This window comes from Mesoplodon bidens (assembly GCF_964165515.1).
Source record: "Mesoplodon bidens genome assembly, chromosome: 14".
NCBI lineage: Eukaryota > Metazoa > Chordata > Mammalia > Artiodactyla > Ziphiidae > Mesoplodon > Mesoplodon bidens.
In genome coordinates, this window is record NC_138170.1 from 54,672,659 (window position 1) to 54,695,368 (window position 22,710).

The 22,710-nt window shown below is 37.5% G+C and overlaps 1 protein-coding gene across 2 annotated transcripts in view; it reads right to left on the reverse strand.

Moving 5' to 3' along the window:
* MTA3 (metastasis associated 1 family member 3) overlaps positions 1-22,710 on the reverse strand; it is a 158,883-nt gene that overhangs the window by 71,632 nt on the left and 64,541 nt on the right. For both annotated transcript variants that reach the window (XM_081254836.1, XM_081254835.1), the window contains exons 5-8: positions 19,534-19,597; positions 17,216-17,333; positions 5,711-5,813; positions 614-713 (exon numbers count right to left, since the gene is read on the reverse strand). In XM_081254836.1, coding sequence (XP_081110962.1) covers positions 614-713; positions 5,711-5,813; positions 17,216-17,333; positions 19,534-19,597 — 385 coding nt within the window. The remainder of the gene's footprint in view (positions 1-613; positions 714-5,710; positions 5,814-17,215; positions 17,334-19,533; positions 19,598-22,710) is intronic.

The window sequence follows — 22,710 nt, forward strand, 5'->3', positions numbered from 1 at the left end:
CCAGCCACAGCAGGCCTCAGTGGTATAATTAAGCTGAATGTGGGAAGCCTCATTTGATCACCAAGGGAAGAAAGGAAATAGCCTTAAAAGATAGCAACCATAATATAATGAAATAATTTAAGAAAACAGAACCTCTTTCTAATGAACAGACAAAAAAAAAACTTTAAATATTTAATACTGACTAATGGCATGACAATAGAATAACTCCTATAGCAATGGTTTCAAGAGATGGCTACTTTCACTTAAAAAAATTGTAAAGCACTATGTGTGAGCTACAACTATTTATGTAGTTTGGTGTAGATGGAATACACCAAAAAAGCACCAAAGTGAAAACAGATGAATCAGAATATTGAATTGTTTTCCCCAAAATATTTTTTTATCATTTTGTACCTACTCTGTGAATAGTCATTCTTACTTGTCCCAGCCCACAAACACAAGGGGTGACTTAGGAATGAGACACCACAGTTAATCAACCAGCCAAGCCAAATCAACCTAACAGTCAGCAGGGCTTAGAGCCAAGAAGTTCTCACGTCTACAACACTGCTATATTGGCTTTTAAATTAAACAAGTAGCAGACGAAATAATAACCCCCAAATTTCAAAAAGCATCTTACCAGGGTGATGTCTCGAGAAGCTGCAGCTGCACTCATATGCAAACTAGGCTGCCTTACAGAACTGCTGCAATCAAGGGCTCGAGCGAATGTCCCGACAGCACTGGATAAACCACACAAACAAAAAGGAAAGATTAAGGCACTGTTATTTTTTTATCTTTAAAAAAAACACATTTGGGTAGTAAATGAACAGTTGTAAAAGTCAAACAAGTTCTTTGATGTTTAAGAATCAAATATCAGACAAAAAGTATTTTCTTTATGATTTAACAATTGACAAGCCAATTCACTACACATATGTGTCATTACAATTAAATTAAGAAAAAGAGGGACTTCCCTGGTGGTCCAGTGGGTAAGACTCCATGCTCCCAATGCACGGGGCCTGGGTTCGATCCCTGGTCGGGGAACCAGATCCCGCATACATGCTGAAACTAAGAGTTCACATGCCGCAACTAAGAAGTCCGCATGCCACAATAAATATTTTTTAAACCATTAAGAAAAAGATGCTTGTGTGGTGGCATAAAGGGAAAGATCTATAATGAAATGCCATGGAATAAACAAGTTGGTTTCCAAATGTGCTTCAAAAATGAGAAATAAATGTGATGCAGAATTTGACTATTATTGCAAAGCAAGTTCTGACCACTTTTTAGCCCAAACAGTGAAATCCCAATAACATTTTTTCCTTGAAATGAGATATCATCAACTGCAGCAACCTCTTCCTTCAAGGACTCAATATATAACAGATTTCAAAAAAAAAAAAAAAAAACAATTACCACAACACTGATTTTCATTTAGTGATTTAGAAGGCCTTCCCATACACAGAGAACCCTAACTTCAAGAAATAAAGCGTGGGCTTCCCTGGTGGCGCAGTGGTTAAGAATCCACCTGCCAATGCAGGGGACATGGGTTCGAGCCCTGGTCCGGGAAGATCCCACATGCCGTGGAGCAACTAAGCCTGTGCGCCACAACTACCAAGCCTGCGCTCTAGAGCCCATGAGCCACAGCTACTGAGCCCACGTGCCACAACTACTGAAGTCCGTGCACCTACAGCCCGTGCTCCGCAACAAGAGAAGCCACCACAATGAGAAGCCCGCGCACCGCAACGAACAGTAGCCCCCGCTCGCCGCAACTACAGCACGTCCGTGTGCAGCAACGGAGGCCCAATGCAGCCAAAAATATAAATAAATAAATAAATAAATAAATAAGAAAGAAAGCGTGAAATGAAGGTAAGGCTTCCTGCTTGTTGTCTGGGTTTTAAACATGTTAGCTGAGGAAGAGATTTTTTTTTTTTTTTTAAACTTAACTAAGATTCAGTGGTTTTATAAATTTATTTATTTATTTATTTTTGGCTGTGCTGGGTCTTCGCCTCTGTGCAAGGGCTCTCTCTAGTTGCGGCAAGCAGGGGCCACTCTTCATCGCGGTGCGCGGGCCTCTCACTGTCGCGACCTCTCTTGTTGAGGAGCACAGGCTCCAGACGCGCAGGCTCAGTAGTTGTGGCTCACGGCCCTAGTTGCTCCACGGCATGTGGGATCTTCCCAGACCAGGGCTTGAACCTGTGTCCCCTGCATTAGCAGGCAGATTCTCAACCACTGCGCCACCAGGGAAGCCCGAGATTTTTTTTTTAAGGTTTTAATTAAAATATAAAACACATGCAAAAAGCACACATTGTACAGCTATTCAGTTACCACAAAGTCAATGCATCCATGCCACCAGCATCCAGGTCAAGACACAGATCATGACAGCACCCAGAAGACTCTTCGGGTTCCTTCCCAATCACTACTTCCTAGTGGAAGGGAACCAGCATCCCAGATTCTAACATCAAAGATTAGTTTTGCTCAATTGAAAACTTAAACAGAATCACACGCTATGCACACTTTTCACATCCAGTTTCTTTTGTTCAAAACTATGCCTGTGGATTCACCCATGCTGCCTGCTGTTAATGAGCTGCGTTCATTCATTTCCTTGCTGTGAGCATTACTTTGCACGATGCCCCACCCCCACTCTATTGTTGATGGACATGTGTTTCAAAGCTGGGGCTACTATGGATAGTGCCATTACTGCCATCTGTATATGTATCTTTTTGGCACACAGGTGTATGCATTTCTGCTGCATATATATTTAGGAGTGAAACTTAAGGGATATGTGTGTTAGATGACAGCAAACAGTTTTTTAAAGCAGCTGTACCAACTTGCACTACAACCAACAGAATATGAGAGTGCTGGTTGTCCCAAATCTTCACCAGTGCTTGGCACTGTCAGTCTTTAAAATTTTTTTTATGTATTTATTTTTATTATTTATTTTATTTTTGGCTGCGTTAGGTCTTCATTGCTGTGCGTGGGCTTTCTGTAGTTGCAGCGAGCGGGTGCTGCTCTTCGTTGTGGCACGCGGGCTTCTCACTGCGGTCGCTTCTCTTGTTGGGGAGCATGGGCTCTAGGCGCGTGGGCTTCAGTAGTTGTGGCAAGCGGGCTCAGCAGTTGTGGCTCACAGGCTCTAGAGCACAGGCTCAGCAGCTGTGGCACATGGGGCTTAGTTGCTCAGAGGCATGTGGGATCTTCCCGGACCAGGGCTCGAACCCGTGTCCCCTGCACTGGCAGGCCGATTCGTAACCACTGCGCCATCAGGGAAGCCCAGTCTTTTAAATTTTAACCATTCTCGGGTTTCCCTGGTGGCGCAGTGGTTGAGAGTCCGCCTGCCGATGCAGGGGACATGGGTTCGTGCCCCGGTCCGGGAAAATCCCACATGCCGCAGAGCGGCTGGGCCCGTGAGCCATGGCCGCTGAGCCTGCACGTCCGGAGCCTGTGCTCCGCAACGGGAGAGTCCACAACAGTGAGAGGCCCGCGTACCGCAAAAAAAAAAAAAAAAAAAAAATTTTAACCATTCTGGTGGGATGTGCAGTGGTGCTTAACTGGGTTTAATATGTATTTAGATTTTTTTTTTTCAGTACGCGGGCCGCCTCTCACTGTTGTGGCCTCTCCCGTTGCGGAGCACAGGCTCCAGACGCGCAGGCTCAGCGGCCATGGCTCACGGGCCCAGGTGCTGCACAGCATGTGGGATCTTCCCGGACCGGGGCACGAATCCGTGTCCCCTGCATCGGCAGGTAGACTCTCAACCACTGTGCCACCAGGGAAGCCCTGTATTTAGATTTAAAAAAAAAAAAACAAAAATTGAAGAAGATACTAGGTGCTTCTCCTTGGTGCCTCTCACGCTGGCTTCAAGAAAAAAGAAAACATGGCCCGTCATAATGAGGAAAAGGAAAAAAAACAATGAAAATCAAATCTGAAACTGCAAAATCTACTAAATAATACAAAATCCAGATAACCTGTCTGGAGTCTCTAGGGCAGCGGTTCCACCAATGATTCATTTCCATTCCCGAATCTTCAGTCTCCTCTATTCCACTGACTGGCTCCTCCCCAACAATGTATATATATCAAGTCTCTTCATCTAATCAGTTAGTGGCTAGGTGTGTGGGCTCTGGAGTCTAAATGCCTACCCACCGATATGATATATGACTTCCATGGTGACTGGCACTATGAACAGTGCTAAGGATGGGCTAAGACCCTTTTGTCCTTTGTATTATAAAAAACATTCAACAAAAAATTAGAGAATATAATGAAGATGCTTGTAATCATGTCCAGATCTACCTCATTCTAATATTTTGCCATGCTTGAAGCAATAAGTATATATTGTACAGCACAGGGCAATATAGCCATTATTTTGTAATAACTTTAAATGGAGTATAATCTATAAAAATATTGAATCACTATGTTGTACACCTGAAACTAATATACTATTGTAAATTAACCATATTTCAATAAAATAAATAAATCAAAAAAATTAAAAAGATAATATTTTGCCACATTTGTTTTTTTCTTTTTTTTTGGCTGCATCAGATCTTAGTTGCGGCATGAGGGATCTTTTGTTGCGGCTCACAGGCTCTTTGTTGCGGTGCATGGACTTCTCTCTAGCTGTGGCACATGGCTCCAGAGCACACAGGCTCTGTAGTTTGCAGCACGCAGGCTCTCTAGTTGAGGCGCATGAGCTCATTAGTTGTGGGGCGTTCAGGCTTAGCTGCCCCGTGGCATGTAGGATCTCAGTTCCCCGAGCAGGATCAAACCCACATCCCCTGCATGGGAAGGCACATTCTTTACCACTGGACCAAGGAAGTCTCTTGGTTCATTTTTTTAAGGAAACAAATTTTATCAATACACATTCCCAGAACTCATACATATATATATAATATGCATATGCATACATATGCCCATTAATGAAATAAGACATTGTTTTCACATTGTAAAATTTTTTTATCAGTGACCATACTGTATGTATTCTCACTCAACACTGTTTTTGAGGTTTATCTCTTTGCTACATATAGCCCTAATTCATTCATTTTCATTGTTGTAAAGTAATACTCCATTACTAAATATACCTCAATTCATTCATCAACTGCTTGCTGATGTACTTTTAGGTTTTTTCCAATTTTTCTGCTATTACAATGCTATGATAATCTCATTTACTTTCTGCTTTGCAGCAATTCCCCCACGAACATCATTTACTTTTATAATTGAAAAAATAAAAATAAACTTCTGTCCACTCATTTTCTCAAGAAAAGGGGTTGGGTGGGGGGTGAGGGGGTGGGCAAGGCAGCCAGGGAGCCAGGCTTAGAACTCTCAAAGGACAGCCTTACACCTAGCCAACAGACATTACTCATACGTGGGTGCAATTAGAGGAGCACATTATTACTGACACCTGAATAATCCCTGACTAGCTTAAAGGAGATCACTGCTTTAATTAAAGATATGGGATTTCAGGTGTTGAGTTTCTACTTTATACTTTTCTGTAGTGCTTACATTTTTACAAGAAGCATTTATTTTCTTAATCAGTAAGAATTAATAAATCTATTTTCATTTTTAAAACAGAAACTAACGATAATAAACCATATTATTTAGGAAGAGGTGTGATATATATTCGACTATCTTACACAGTTAGAAAAAGAAAAATACAACCAATGAAAAATAGAACACAAAAAAGGAAAATTCATAAATTTTCTATAAATTCTTTTATAAAAAGAAAAGACATCTCTTGACTCCACAGTGCCATACTCACCGTGCTACAACTAAAAACTGGTCAATCTGTCGATCTGTAAGTGGGCTATTTGGGTCCCAAACTTTCACTTCCAATTTTGACTGTTCCCTCTCATCTGATTCTCCTGTCCAAGAACAAAGAAAATGGAGTCTTGTTACTCACAAGGCACATACATTGTCACATATGATTGATGACTGTGGTCACCACAGCATTGAAAGTATAAGGTAAATGTACATGGTTTGCATACATTCTATCAGACTGCAGATGTAGAACACTCTGTAAAGTGAACACTGATGATAACACAACCAAACCGACCATATGATGTCTTCACTTAGTCATTAACATGTCTTTCCTGTGTATTTGTATGCGTGAGGCCCCAAGCCTCACTAAGGGATATAGAGACAGAAAAGAAAGATGCTCAAGTTATGATAAAACTTACTCATAAATAACTATGATACACATGAAAAGAAACAGATGTCACAGAGATGTATAGATATGACTGTAAGATCCTGACGATTAGAGAAATCATTCCAGGCTAGTTAGGGAACGATGTCATGCACGAGGTGGCATTCCTGCTAAGAACTGAAGGGTATGAATGCACTGGCAGGGGGAGAGAACGTAAAGTAAGAAATGAGAATTGTGCTCGCTTTGGCAGCACATATACTAAAATTTGAACAATACAGAGAAGATTAGCACGGTCCCTGCGCAAGGATGACAACACGCAAATTCGTGAAGCGTTCCTAGAGGAGTGGGATAAGGAGGGTGGGAGGGAGACGCAAGAGGGAAGAGATATGGGGACATATTTATATGTATAACTGATTCACTTTGTTATAAAGCAGAAACTAACACACCATTGTAAAGCAATTATACTCCAATAAAGATGTTAAAAAAGAATATATCAACAAATTTGGCAGAAATTATCAAAAGACTGTTGTAAATAATAATAGAATTGATTAAAATTTTTAAAAAAAGAAATGAGAATGTGAACAAAGTCATGGGGCTTTAAGATGTGGTAGAAAAGTAGCTCATTTTGTCAGGAGTACATCAAGGGGAATGAGAAGAGATAGCTAAAAGAAGTGGGTTATGAAAATATTACTGAAGATTCTGCACAGATTTTCTGAATAGATTTTTATTTGGAGGTAATAAGAAGCCCTTGCCTTTTTAGCAGTAGAGTGACAAAACCAGAAACAAATTTCACATCCAACACTTAGCAATGGAATAATTTGCTCTACAGAGATACGTGATACAGACAGGGAGACATGGTATTGACAGTGACAATAAAGAGCTAAGAGAGAATATTTAGAAATGACAGTGACAGACTGGTATAACAGGTAGGTTTCCAGTCTTGAGAACTACATAGATAGTGTTGGCATTAACACAAAGAAGGAAACAATCAAGAGGTTGAGGAAAAGACTGAGGATAATACAGGATGCTTTGTTTTAGGAACATCTCACGAGGAGATATAACCATCAGGCAAGACTCAATGTTAGGATAAAAGACGGTAATAGAAAACAGACTTGGGAGTTGATTGGATTCCAATTTACAACTATGAATTTCCTATCAGGCTAGGAATTGGTTTGGGCTATGTTTTGGTTTTGATCACTGCATCTATAATATCAGGCAGAGTGTCTTGCACTGACTGACATACTAGGAGGCTGAACATCCCTTGGTGACTGATGAATCCAGGCTATAGGCTTATTAATGTGTTCCCTCCTAGGATGGGAGCAAGCAGGTATTGAGGCGCAAAAGGAGAAAGCGGGGGCTTCCCTGGTGGCGCGGTGGTTGAGAGTCCGCCTGCCGATGCGGGGGACACGGGTTCGTGCCCCGGTCCGGGAGGATCCCACATGCCGCGGAGTGGCTGGGCCCATGAGCCATGGCCACTGAGCCTGCGCGTCCGGAGCCTGTGCTCCGCAACGGGGCCGCAACAGTGAGAGGCCCGCATACCGCAAAAAAAAAAAAAAAAAGGAGAAAGCGGGAGGGCAGAATCGGCCACCCCATCTGCAGTCTCCTGTCAGCCACTGCTGTCAGGTACAAAAAAGTCAATTGCCACCCCCAACATAAAGAAGCACAAGCAGACCAGAGTGAGTACTATTCCAAAGACATATCAAGTGTTTAAAAGGATTTCGTTTTTCATTGTTTTTGCTTACAATGCATGTGACTACCTAGAGGGGTGGGATAGGGAGGGTGGGAGGGAGACGCAAGAGGGAGGAGATATGTGATATATGTATATGTATAGCTGATTCCCTTTGTTATAAAGCAGAAACTAACACACCATTGTAAAGCAATTATACTCCAATAAAGATGTTAAAAAAAAGATTCAATTGGTTCATTTTAAAAAACCATTTACAAACCCAAACGTTTGTAAACTGCATGAAACTTTTGAAAGGAAAATGACACAATTATACTCCCCAGTATCTCCAAGAAATACATGTTAAGTAAGATAAATAGTAAAATAGAAAAGAAAGAAATATAATAATAATTATCTGCATTTTTAAATAACACAAGATGAAATGATGATGCTATTCAGTATTAAGCCCCTTCTATTGTATATTCTAGAATGTAAGGGTAAAACTGATATTTACTTTTCAAATTTAAGTCAGTTAAGTTGATAAATTTCAATCCTATCCATACATTCTGCAGCATACAGAGGAAAGATAATTCAGTATAAGAATTCTAAATAAATTTGCTATAAAACAATAATAAAACACTCCTGAATGCATTTCTAACAACTAAAACATACAATACCATGGGATGAGAACAAAAATAACAAGAACATAAAAAGAATATAGAATGTTCTATTCAAACAGTCACTCTAGGGAATTCCCCATTTTGGATTCATCATATAATTACATTTATATCAGTTTAATCACTTTTTCACAAGGGAAAAACTTTTAAGAAGCTCTAGAATCTGTATAATGAAATCCTCAACTACGCTATCAGCAATCTGTAGAATGGTCTTGGGAAATGTGGTATGAGCCAGAGACTGAACCAAGAAGAATTCTACGCTCTGGTCATGTTCATTCCAGTCATTGCAATAATCTCACTTTCCTCCTCCATTTATGATAATCTGGGCAATTACAATCTGCTCTAGTCCCACACCAGCCCATGAAGCGCTCTCTCTCTGTGAATTCCTGCCAAATGTATTTACCAACTACTTACACGATTATATATAGCATCCAATTTTTTGCTTCATACGTTCCTCTTCATAATTTTGAAGAAATGTAGATTCAACAATGATTTTATATGTTAGCCCTAATCCTTCAGCTATATTTTAAGATTTCTAGAAAATAATGGCAAAGTACTTCTTCAGTATACCCCCAAAGAGCACAGACCATTGTTCAAAGACTGAAGAACTAAGGCTGGATGGAGCTGTCATCCTATAGACCCTTTGTTAGACAACTAGAAATATTCTTTGTTCTAAATATAATTCATTTTCTCTGCAACAACCATCAGAGTATATTATATTTAATTCAGAAACACAGAAGGCTGCCATTTATCACCATTTTAATTAATGTTCTGAAAGTTCTGGGCAATGTTTTAAGTGATGCATCAAAGGAATAATAGGTTACTAGAAACAAATACTGTATGATATCACTTTATGTGGAATCTTAAAAAGCCAAACTCATTAAAACAGAGTAGAATGGTGGTTACCAGGGGCTGGAAAGGGGGTGGCGTGGAGGGGGATGGGGAGAGATTGTTTAAGGGTACATACTTCCAACCGCTAGGTAAGTAAGTTCTGGAAATCTAATGCACAGCACAGTGATTACAGACAATACTGTTATTATAAACTTCAGAGTTGATAAGAGACTAGATCTTTGTTCCCACCACAAAAAAGAAGTGATAATTATGACACGATAGATAGCTAATGCTATGGTGGTAACCAACCTGCAATACCTAAATGTAATCAAATCAACAAATTAAACATACACAGTGTTATATGGCAATTATATCTCAATAAAAATAGATTTTAAAAATAAATTACAAGAAAGGCACAATAAAAAATGAATATATAAAACCCAATGGCATTCCAAAGAGAATGAAAACAAAAATGTAAAAAAAAATCACATATATTATGGCAACAAAAATATAAAATACTAAGAAACAAAATTGGAAGTATGTTTATATAAAGAAATTACAAAACTTTCAGAGAACATAAGATGACTTGAATAAAGAATATTTTAAAATCTTAAGGCTGTCATTTTTGTACAAGTACTTCAAGTTAAATTTAACAAAATTTAGTTCTGAAAGCCCACAAAATAATTCAAATATTAATCTCTACAAATCAAAGAATATTATCATTATTAAAAGAATAATATAAGAGGATCCTCTAAACTGGGTGGGATTATAATATATAGCAACAGTAATCAAACAATGTGGTACTGGCACAAAAATAAACAGAATAAAAACCACAGAAATAGACCAGGTAATATAATTCATATTTGAAAATTTAAATATTACTATAACTATGTACATATTAACTAACATTTATTTAGTGCTTACTATGTCCCCAAAACCCTTTACAGTAGAGTTCCTCTGTACACAGTGTGCACTGTTGAAACTTTGGGCCGACAACTCCTTGTCATGGGGGCTGTCCTGCGTATTTTACTATGCTCAGCAGCAGTCATGATCTCTACCCACTAGACGCCAGTAGCATCTCCCCCTCCCCCCAGGTGTGACAACCAAAAATGTCTATAGACATTGTCTAACGTCCCATGGAAGACAAAACTGCCCTGGGTTACGAACTACTGCGCTCACATGGTTGCAACCGATATCTGCTTACACTTACTTGTTATGGTCTGGTGTTTTTAAGTTGATTAACATGTACCACATTGCAGAAAACACATTCTGCAAAATTACACACTTGAAAATAATAGTGTCTACGGAAAAATAGGACAAAAATTTTAAAACCTAAGAACCAGAGCACTTAAAAAAAAAAGTAATAATCATAACAAAAATACCAACACAGCTAAATCTCCACTGACATTTGCACCAAGCACAAAGGTCAGTCAATCCTTTTATCTTCTTAAACCCTGGACTTATGCTTCCTCCACCTAGACGTAGGTCACTGTGTACAGTTTCAACAAAATTAAAAATAAAATCTAGGGTATAGGTTTTTATAAACACTGGGGAAGATATTTCTCATTCCTTCATCCGTAACTCTAAGATACAAAATATATTGGGTTTTTTTTTTCTTAAACGCTCTTCATCTGTGAGAATAACTGCTTAGAAAAGCCTCAGATGAACTGACAATTTCCACACTATACTGACATTTTTCTTTTGACTGTATATGAGCTAATTCAAGTTTTAAAGGCATGTATTTTAGCATAAGAGACTATTCTAATTCTTTAACTTTCAAAGGGAGACACCCTAAATCCCCAAATACAGACAAGAGTTACTTAAATTAGTAGCAGTAGACAATTGGTGGCCCGGGAGAAGCAGCTGTAATAGCGAACACTGAGCAGCAGGTGATGTGCTAAATGCTTTACAAGGACTTCCCTGGTGGCACAGTGGTTAAAGAATCCCCCTACCAATGCAGGGGACACAGGTTCAATCCCTGGTCTGGGAAGATCCCACATGCCACAAAGCAACTAAGCCCGTGCGCCACCACTACTGAGCCTGCACTCTAGAGCCCACGAGCCACAACTACTGGAGCCTGCCACGCACCTAGAGCCTGTGCTCCACAACAAGAGAAGCCACCGCAATGAGAAGCATGCGCACTGCAACGAAGAGTAGGCCCCGCTCGCCGCAACTAGAGAAAGCCCACGTGTAGCAACAAAGACCCAATGCAGCCAAAAATAAATAAATAAAAATAAAATAAAATTTAAAAAATTAAAAATAAATGCTTTACAAGAATTACTTCATTTGATCATCACAACACTATGATGCACGCACATACATTATTACTCACTTTTTAAAGAGGAAGAAATGGGAACTTGGAGAGGTTAAATAATTTTCCCAAGGTAACTCAGCTAAAACATAGTACAGCCAGATTTTACCCAAAACTGTGAATCCAAAGTCATTTTTGTTTAATAATTTAATGTTATAATACTCTTAACAGTTACAAAGTTTAAGACGTAAATAATTTCTTAAAATTCCAATGTTACAATACAGCTAAATAATAATTCAAAACTTACTACATATGACATCTTTTTTCTACAGAAAATTCTCTAGGTAGTTATTCAAACTCAATAAAGATTTAAAATCTAAAAAACAAACCTTCACCTTTGCTTGCAAGCTGCATACTGATCTTTCAAGATCTCAAGAGTTTGCTAGATGGTGGGTAGCCATAAATGAATTTTAAAATTCTAAAGCCACAAAAAAGAAATATTCACCAGCAAGACAAATGCCACAACAATGTCTTAAATTCATCAGGACACATTCACAAAGAAAGCAAGCCTGTAATATATTCTGGCATGGAGCTGATGCTTCCACCTACTCAGGATATTAATTCAAGTTCTACATCCAATGCCAATGCAAATTGGAGTGGGTACTGGTCTAAACGTACCCACTCAAGAGTATCAAAAGGGTTAGTAAGCACAGACTGCGTCAAGTCCTAAATATCTGTTCTTGAACATGATGTTTTCTACGATTTAATTCCCCTGCAAACAGGTACTGGCTGTGTATGAAAGCTTCTATGATGGCAGTGTCTGTGTTTTTCAAGTGTGGTTTAACTGCTGGAGCACCGATCTGCCACCCTACTCCTCCTTCCCAGAAAATATACTAATTAGAAGAAGGGGGTGCTTTAAATCTTGCATCTAGTGGGTTTCCTGATTACAAGTGAAAAAAACATTTTGGATATGCTAAATGCTTTAAGTTGAAATAAGAGCCCAAAGTGACTTTCATTTATGTTGAAAAAGACAATGTTTTTCATTGTTAAAGAAGAACACGTATAAATAAAGGTAACAAGTTATAAACTTGGGACTTCCTTGATGGTGCAGTGGTTAAGAATCCGCCCGCCAGTGCAGGGGACACGGGTACGATCCTGGGAGGATCCCATATGCCACGGAGCAACTAAGCCCATGTAGCACAACTACTGAGCCTGCGTTCTAGAGCCCGCGTGCCACAACTACTGAGCCCACGTGCTGCAACTACTGAAGCCCGCGCACCTAGAGCCTGTGCTCTGCAACAAGAGAAGCCACCACAATGAGAAACCCACGCACCACAACAAAGAGGAGTCCCTGCTCGTCACAACTAGAGAAAGCCTGCACGCAGCAACTAAGACCCAAAGCAGCCAGGAAAAAATAAATAAATAAAATAAACTTAACAAGAAATATATAAAATCTGTATTAAAACAAAACAAACAAACAAAAAACTTCCACAAGACCCAAAACTAGCCTTGAACAAAGAGAAAGAATCCCTTGTGTTTGGATAGGATGTTTCAAAATCATCAAAATGTCTGTCTAAATTAACTTAAAAATTAACTGCAGCCCCAATAAAAACAGGAAGGAAGATTTTTTTTTTCTGGTGTTAGTCAAGCTTCGAAAAATAAGAGGGGAACTAGCCTTACTAGATATTAACACATACTACAAAGCCTCTATAATTAAAACATGGGTTACTAGAGCATGAACAGACAGACAGACCAGGGGAATAGAACAGAAACCTCAGAAGCAGATCCAGTATTATAAAATAATCAATCACCTCCCAAAATAATCTTAATATTAATACAATTTCAATCAGAATCCTAATGAAATCTGGAAAGGAAGAAATTGACAAATTGATGATAAACTTTGACAGTAAGAAAAAAAAAATGTCACCGACATGAGAACCCCGCCACAACCAAGAAATTTTAAAGAACAACTGAGGGGAAACTTGCCCAACCATTAAACACATAAGAAATAGATAAAATAAACTTGGATCTATCACACGAGGAATACTACAGAACATAATTTCATGGGTCTCTATACATATTTATATAACAAACAGTCTGGGAGAACATGTTAAATTAATAACAGTGGTTAATAGTTAGGGTTAGAATGGATGATCTGAGGGACTACTACATTTTGTTTCCAATATAAACTACATTTTCTACCACAATTCATACTGTTTGCAATAAAATAAATTTTAAGATTTAAAAAATGGGAAAAGGCAAAGGGAAAACAGTGGAGCTCCTTCGTTATACTATGTTACAAAGGGACTTCATCATAAGCGCTTCTAACTGCAAGGATTGGGGGTTTTGACTGTGCAACGAAGAGACAGGATTCTAATTGGCACAGTGGTCTTCAAGTTGATTCTCTGAATCCTAAAGTTCAATAAGGTACCTCAAGAGACTCAACAGGGCCTTCTCTTCCACTTCACCCACAACAACCTGACTTCCTTATTTAAGGTCATACTGCATAATAAGAAAGGGTTCTATTGCCTAAATAAAGTTTGTAAACCACCCACCCGGAAGACTACTAAGAGAAACGCAATGTTAAAGGCAATTAATACTTGTTAATGAATTATAAGATCTATTATATTAACGAATATTTAGTCACAACTGGTGTAACTCCCCAAATGCCACAAGCTGTTAAGAATCTTTCCTTTTACCTGGAAGAAGAACCTCAAGGTTCTTACCCTCAAGAATTCAAATCCTTATTGAGAAGTACTGTAGAATAAATTATTGCATTTTATATATGATTTCATTTCCTAAAATATTTTTTTTAATTCTAAGCTAGGTAGATATGCTTTCCAAATTACTAACTCTAACCAGCTTTATGCTTTTTGGGGGCAATATCATACGTAAAAGTTATGCAGATAAGTGAGAACTCATGAGATTCCAAGATCTGATTTTTATGCCCACCGTTACTTGAAATATCCCAACTTTATTACTTGGTTCAGCATTTATCTTTACATGAGCAATACACAAAATTTTCTAGGCTTTCTATACACCTAGGCTTATGTCAGTGCTCAAGAAAGAACCAAACATAAAAAAAAAAAATTAGGGAGTTTCCTGGTGGTCTAGTGGTTAGGATTTGGAGCTTTCACTGCCATGGCCCGGGTTCAACCCCTGGTCAGGGAACTGAGATCGTGCAAGCCATGGCGCGCCCAAAATAAAAAAAAATAAATTAAAATTAAAAAATAAAATAATTCAATAATATATATATATAAATTTAGAAATCAAAAAAATTAAAAAACACAACACTGTCAATCAACTATACTTCAATAAAATATATATATATATATAAATTTTTTTCTTATGAAAAAGAGAGAGAGGACCACACAATCAACAGCTCAGGCAGTCCAAAATTTTAAAAGTCAAATAATAAAAATAGCACACAAGATTACATGAACGACACAGTCTGCAGAGTTTGACAAGGGGAGAGATCAAAGTTCAGGGAGGAGTAACAAAGGGCTGCTTAGGGGATGTAGGACTTGGGCCAGGCGACAAGCACACATGAGCACCAGGGTCACCCCTGGCTTTTGGCCTGTGCATAGATGGACTTGCTGAACTATCTCACTAAGAGTGGATACATTTGCCCCAAACTCAAAGAACTGTCACAAAAGAGGGTGAAATGTACTACATATAAATTATACCTTAATTAAAACAAGGAAAAAAACACCTGTAAATAATTACTTGGAAGACAATTACCATTTTGTATAAAATTTCAAAAACACACGCCTTATGACTTAGCAATTTCATTTCTGGGAACACACTTTCCAGTTATATCCAGAGTACAAAATTATGCATTATATAAAGGATACTCAATGTAGCACTACTTGTAAAACTTGAAAATCAAGTGTTTTTAAAAATAAAACAATAAATATTTAGTGAACACTTACATGTAGTGATAAAAGTCTAAGATCAAACACTAAGGACTATAAAACATCCAAAATTATTTCTGGAAGAAAAGATGGTTTGTACAGAACAGAATGCTAATAAATGCAATCTCTCAGCCTATAATAAACTGAGTCACTACTTACAATTTCTTCAAAAAAAACTTCTAAACACAGATGAGTGCAGACGTGGCATTCTGTTCTCAAAGCTTAGTCATTACTGACTGACCTTTCCTGGTACTGAATTCATGAAAATGCAGAAGTCTGCAACCTGTTATTATTCAGTCACCCCACCTACCCACCACTGACAATGACAACACAACTCTAACCTGAGTTGATTTAACTTTTCTGCATATATTTCCTATAGGTAAGGCAAGGTAAAGAATGCAAATTATATAAACCTTAAGGGATAAATTCTAAACTTCTGTATGACAAAAATTCTCAATTTCTGTATAACAAAAATAAATAAAACAAATTTAAAATCATTAACATTTTTTAAGTGAGGAGGCAATACGTGCAACACTCGTAGGCAAAGGGCAAATACTTTTATATTTGTTTACCTTTAATATGCAAAATACTCTTGCCAATACATATAAATAACCAAATAGAAAATACACAAGAAATTTACAGAAGAGCAGTAACGGAAACCATAAGTAACTTTTATAAATTAAAGAAAAAAAACAAAACAGCAACAACAACAAAAAATGAAAAGCCAAGACAATAATATCACAAAATGGGCAAGGGGGGTTCTTTAATAATCTATTGGTGGAAGCATCTGGTTCACTCATATGAAAATTAACAGCCTTTCTGAAGGGCAAAGAAGCATTTTCAATATCTTCCAGGGAGCTATGCTTGAAAAATATTTACACAGCATAAGTATATGTAAAGCTTTTCTAGAAGCATCATTTGTAATATCAAAAAATGTAAACACCTAAAAGTCTGTCAATAGGGTACTGGTAAAGGAAATAAATTGTGGCACATCCATGCAGACTTAAGAACTCTACAGTCACTGAAAAGAATAAAGCCACTCTACTCATGAGGAAAGATGCTAAAGATACACTATTAACTGAAAGAAGCAATTGCAGAGCAACGTGCAACTTGCCATCCCACAAAGACCACTCCTGAATGGATTATCAGCCAGAGCCTGTACCAAAAAAAAATACCCTGAACAACATTAGTAATTAAATATGGGTTTGGAAAGAAGGAAAGGGGATGGTGTTCATTTTCTATATTACACGTTTCTTTGTGTTTTATTTTTTAATGGTAAGAATGTTTTACTTTTGAAATCAGAAAATAAAGGTTTTAAGTATATAATTATGACAGAAGAAAAGAAAAGTCTTGTTAGGAAGATCTGTTTTTAAAATGCAAAGTTCTGAATCTCTCTGGTAGAGAAACTACGCAGATCAGCCAAAATCCCCACCAAAATGTAAATGTTCACTAGATTCCAAGGCTACCATAGATAGATGACATAAAGGCACTCAGGATCTCAAGGCATGAGCATGTCACATTGAAACACAAGTTCAACAACACTAACATTTTTAAAGTTGTATTTAAAAGAAAAACACAGGCAGAAAACTCATGAAAGTGTGAAATAAAAAATGAATAACTGATCGATTAACTTATTTTTCATTGCTGTTTGTTGTATTTCTAAAGTTGGAAGAGCCCGTTACTTTTAAACTTTAGCCTGAAAGTTGTTTCTTCCATATGAGGAAAATATTTGAGTTTCAAGGTGCATTTGTTTTCATAGGATTTGCAACCCAAAGGAAAACATACCTTCTAAGAGCATTTCTGGAATGTCTGCTTGATATCTAGGTCCCACTCTGATTTCACCTTTGTCAGCTAACAGTGTTTTCACTGAGGGATCATAGACCAATGAGTAGAAAAAAGTATCCTGGAAAAAAAAATGACAGAAAATACCTAGGTAAACATAATTCCTTCTACTTTTTATAAAGCAATAAATCCAATGTCACAATAATGAAACCATAAAACTCCAGAGTATAAAATTTCATTTTGGTGAATAAATTCATAAATCTTTAAGAAGAGCACGATGTGACTATCATCAGGTAAACATTATAAAATTAAATGAAACCAAAACAAATAGCTTACAATAAAAGTGGATAATAAAGTGTTACTATTATTTGTTTTAGTCTAACAGAAAACCATTAACTGCTCTAAAACTAAAAGCTAGCAAAGTTAAGCAAAAGTCAAAGGAAGACCCCTGAAATCAAGTAATCATTTAAAGCGGTAAAGCCCCCACCAAACAGTAAGGATGCCTTCATAGATACCCGGCACTCTTACTTAGTGTCCAGCCCACATTTTATCAAAAATATTAAAATGCACACACATCTCACATTAAATAAACTATAGAAGAACTGAGTTTATATGCCGTCTACTAATATGTCCCACTGTATACACTCAAGTAAATGTCTATTAATTATAATTCTGCAGTTCTCCTTTAAATTCTGAAACACTCATACGTACCTATAGGTAGGCATATAAACATAACTATACATGCTACCACCACTGGCATACCCACCTAACTTTCCATGGACCCTTAAAGAGCAAAGCACCCTAGTTACTGGACCTAATGGATAAAATGACCTATAGCCACAAATCCTTAGCTGAATTCTGCATAACCACTGGAGATCATCTGAACCAGCAAAGTCTTGTCCCTGCTTCCCACTGTGGTTCTGAGGGTGACCTACTACAAGATTCTCTGTATTATATCCTGAAAGGGCCTATCCCTAAGAACCACAGACTGATAAAGGACTTAGGTGGTTAAAAAGCAAGTGGATAGGAAAAAAATCCTAAAGACCTTTGCAAATTTTCATCTACTACAGTCCTTAGCATATACAAATTGTTAATAAATTAGAAGGCAATAAATATCACCTTTAAAAAAAAATTTCAGGGAATTTCCTGGCAGTCCAGTGTTAGGACTCAGTGCTTTCACTGCAGTGGCCTGGGTTCAATCCCTGGTCAGGGAAAGAAGATTCCACAAGCCATGCATCACAGCCAAAAAAAAAAAACCCACTCTCTTAACAGCCAAATACAATAAAATACACTAAAACATACTGAATATGTCCTCTATTTATTTCTGCTTCTGTGAGCAAAAGTTAATTTCTGAGCACCATCATTATCCATATTATCCATCATTCTGTTAGACAGACTGATGACAAACCCTACCCTTCTTTTCCAAATTTCATGAGTCTATTAACCTTTTTTCTGCCTCGAATACTTATTTTCGTTTTAGTTTTCTTTATTAGGCTTCTAATACATAGTAGTTCTACATGTTTGTGTCAATCATTTTCGGCAATGTTTACTTCATTTGAGATAAGGGAACAACGCTTTTGAGCATAGTAAAATATTTTTTAAAAAGAAAATATGTCCCTTTAATTCTGTAAAAAACAAACAAACAAAAAAAACCTATGGGTAATAAAGATTTGGGGAAAACAAACACTATGAAATTATACAGGTTAAATACTGAAACATTATCAATAGTAAAATATTTTCCCCACAACACAAATGATAAAAGTCACATAAAACTGCAAAATGTGGAATAGTTTTGCTTACAAGAATTTCTTCCCTTCAATGAAGGGATTGCTCTAATTCAACTTGTTAAAAATGTTTAAAATGTTTCTTGAAGTTTACAGAAAAAAATATTTTTAGTTGACAAAGTTTATTAGGAGTCCAGGAAAGAAAGCAGACCACCAATGGTAAAATCTCATCTGCAAACAGTCTAAAAGAAAAGCTATTTATTTAAAAAGAAAAAAAAGAGAGAAGGACCAAGTATACTGAAGTCATTTATTTCATAAAACCAAAAATAGTTCTTCCACTACCAACTAAATCATGTGCTATACTTTACAAGCTTTTAATTACCAAGCAAAAGAGACAGACAGACACGGGAGTTTTGGCCAACTTTTATCTCAGTTAACCAGAAAAATAAAATTACCTGAATGCAGTCCAGTCATTATACTTTTACCATAATACTGCTATCACTGTGCAATAATTTGTTAGAAGAAGAAATAATACAAAAAGTATGGGCTTCTTATGAAATAGAGGGAAAAACAAAAACAAGTATAATTGTGAATTACCTCTTTATCAAGATATGACAATACAGACTCTGTCTCATTCAGAAGGGCAACACTGCATTTCCCCCTGTTGAAAGAGGAGAAAAGTGAATAAATAAAGGCCACCTCACCCTCACAGTGATGATATATACAAAGTTAGGAATATTCAAAATGTAAAGGTGGTATTAAGAAACTAGATGGCTTTTAGGAAAATCTATATTATGCATATATTTGGACTCTCTACCATCTTGGTTTTGTGTAACCTAAAAAATAAGGCTGTGTTTGTAGACATTTATTAAGAGGCTAATCTGGGGAAGGAACAATGTTAGGCAGTAAATCCTTGTAACATAAAACACTTTATAGGTATTTCCTAATTTTTCAAGAAAAAAAAAGAACAGTACAATGCAAGCTTCAGACTAAGAGCTAGTTTCTGAATCTGTAAAAAGTTAATATGAGGTAATTTCTTTTTTTTTTTTTTGCGGTACGCGGGCCTCTCACTGTTGTGGCCTCTCCCATTGCGGAGCACAGGCTCCGGACGCGCAGGCTCAGCGGCCATGGCTCACGGGCGCGGCATGTGGGATCCTCCCGTACCGGGGCACGAACCAGCGTCCCCTGCATCGGCAGGCGGACTCTCAACCACTGCGCCACCAGGGAAGCCCACAAAATATTTTTTAAATGTCATAATGTCATTTGATTTTCTAAACAAGAGTCACTACTTGCTCCCCATGAAATAACCTGTAAAAACAAATGCATCAAATATACATTAAATAGGAAGCTTGTTGTTGGATTATCAGAATGAAATACAATTCAAAGGAAAAAATTACCAAAAGCAAAACTTTTGCAAAAGTAAAATATTAACACATAAGTAAAAAATTATAGTTTACTAAAAAAAGAAAAATATTATAGTTTAGTAAACATTTTGCAACTGTATATTCCTTAAATCTAAAAAAAGATTTCCTCTCATCAAAACATCTTTCTCTGTTAATCATCTTAGGTTGTTATTACTTCAGAAGATTTCTCTCAGGGACTTCCCTGGTGGCTCAGTGGTTAAGAATCCACCTGCCAATGCAGGGAACATGGGTTCGAGCCCTGGTCCCGGAACATCCCACATGCTGCAGAGCAGCTAAGCCCGTGCGCCACAACTACTGAGCCCGCGCGCCTAGAGACCGTGCTCCGCAACAAGAGAAGCCACTGCAATGAGAAGATCCTGCACCACAACAAAGAGTAGCCCCCGCTCACCGCAACTAGAGAAAGCCCGCTTGCAGCAAAGAAGACCCAATGCAGCCAAAAATAAATAAATAAATAAATAACTTAAAAATAAATAAAGATTTCTCTGTGAGCATGTGGTATTTCCATATAATCCTGTCAAATCTCTAATTCGATTACTAGGAGCTATAAAGGTTTTCTACTTTTCTAATATATTTTATTCATGCATATTACTGAAGCAGAAAAATTAACATTATTACTTCAATGCATATGTAAAGTCAACAATTACCTGACAAGCTCTTACAAAGGACAGAATTATGAGCAGGGAAATTGCTCTGTTGCTGTTACCACATCTACAGCTGCCATAGAAGAACCTCTATGACCTGTGACTACATGCTCACACACGCAAGAGTGCTTAAGAAACAAATGGGATTTCCAAAAATAGTTTCATTTACTTCTCTTGCCTCAATCGCTGCTGACAAAGCAGTATTTCTAACATTTAATACTTAATCACCTAGAAAAAATATTTTTTTAAGTTCTCTAAAGTCAGGTTTTTTTTTTTTAAATGGAGGGGAGCAGATGCTGTAAATGTTATTGTAATAGATACCACTTGAATTTTATAGGATAACAGACACTGAAACTTCATAAAAAGAATATAGCACAGGGCTTCCCTGGTGGCGCAGTGGTTGAGAGTCTGCCTGCCGATGCAGGAGACACGGGTTCGTGCCCCGGTCCGGGAAGATCCCACATGCCGTGGAGCGGCTGGGCCCGTGAGCCATGGCTGCTGAGCCTGCGCTTCCAGAGCCTGTGCTCCGCAACGGGAGAGGCCACAACAGTGAGAGGCCTGCGTACCACACACAAAAAAAAGGAATATAGCATAAAGTTGCCTCCATACTGTCTGAAATGACAAAAGAATTTAATCACTAAACCATTATTTTCATATTTATATCGGGAGATAAGAAAACACTGATTATACTGTTTTAGAGGCATAACATGATTACAAAACCAATAGAAGGATAGATATCTCAACCAATCTAAAATATAAATTATCTTTGGAAATGTAGATTTTATGCAAAGAGGAAAGGATAATAGGTAATTTTAGTTCTTAATTTTTCTTTAATGTCGTATATTGTACCTTTTCCCCCATTAAAAATGAAAATGTGTCACTTAAATTTTCATGTACATATATTAACAGCTAACAAAGTAAGAGGTTCAGTCAGAATTATTTTATGAAGTAAATATGAATATGTAATTAACACATGTACCACCACGCCAAGAGTTGTTGATAAAAGTAGTTTAAAAAGAGATTTAAAGTGTTGGCTTCCTTTATGCTGAACAAATCTTGGCTCACAGGAAAAAGCATGATAAATTTTAAGCTAATGGCAAACTAAAGGAACTATTATCAAATTCTGAATATAGATAACCCAATTGTTTTACCCTGAACCTCAAGCAATGAACCTAACTGTAACTTTGTATGGGGACAGATGATTACTACACTTACTGTGATCATTTCATAATGTATGCAAATGTCAAATACCTATTTAGTATACCTGAAACTAACATAATGTTGTAGGTCAACGATATTTCAATTTTTAACATATGCAAAAACAAGCTATTTGCCAGTGTGGCGGGGGGAAGCCGCTCAACATTCTCACCCATTAGGAAAACGCAAACTCAAAACCACAGTGAGAGACACTTCACAGAAAACCACAAGGATGCCTACAATGGAAAACACAGGCAATAGCAAGTGTTGACGTGCGTGTGGAGAAACTGGAACCCGAATACTTTGCTGGTGAGGATATAAAAGTGTGCAGTCACTTCTGAAAGCAGTTTGGCAGTGCCTCAATATGTTAAACAGCGTTGCCCTCTGACCTGGCAATTCCACTGCTAAGCATAATACCAGAAAAGAAAACATACATCCACACAAAAACCTGTGCACGGATGTTCACAGCAGCATTATTCATAACAGCCAAGAAGTGGAAACAACCCAAATTT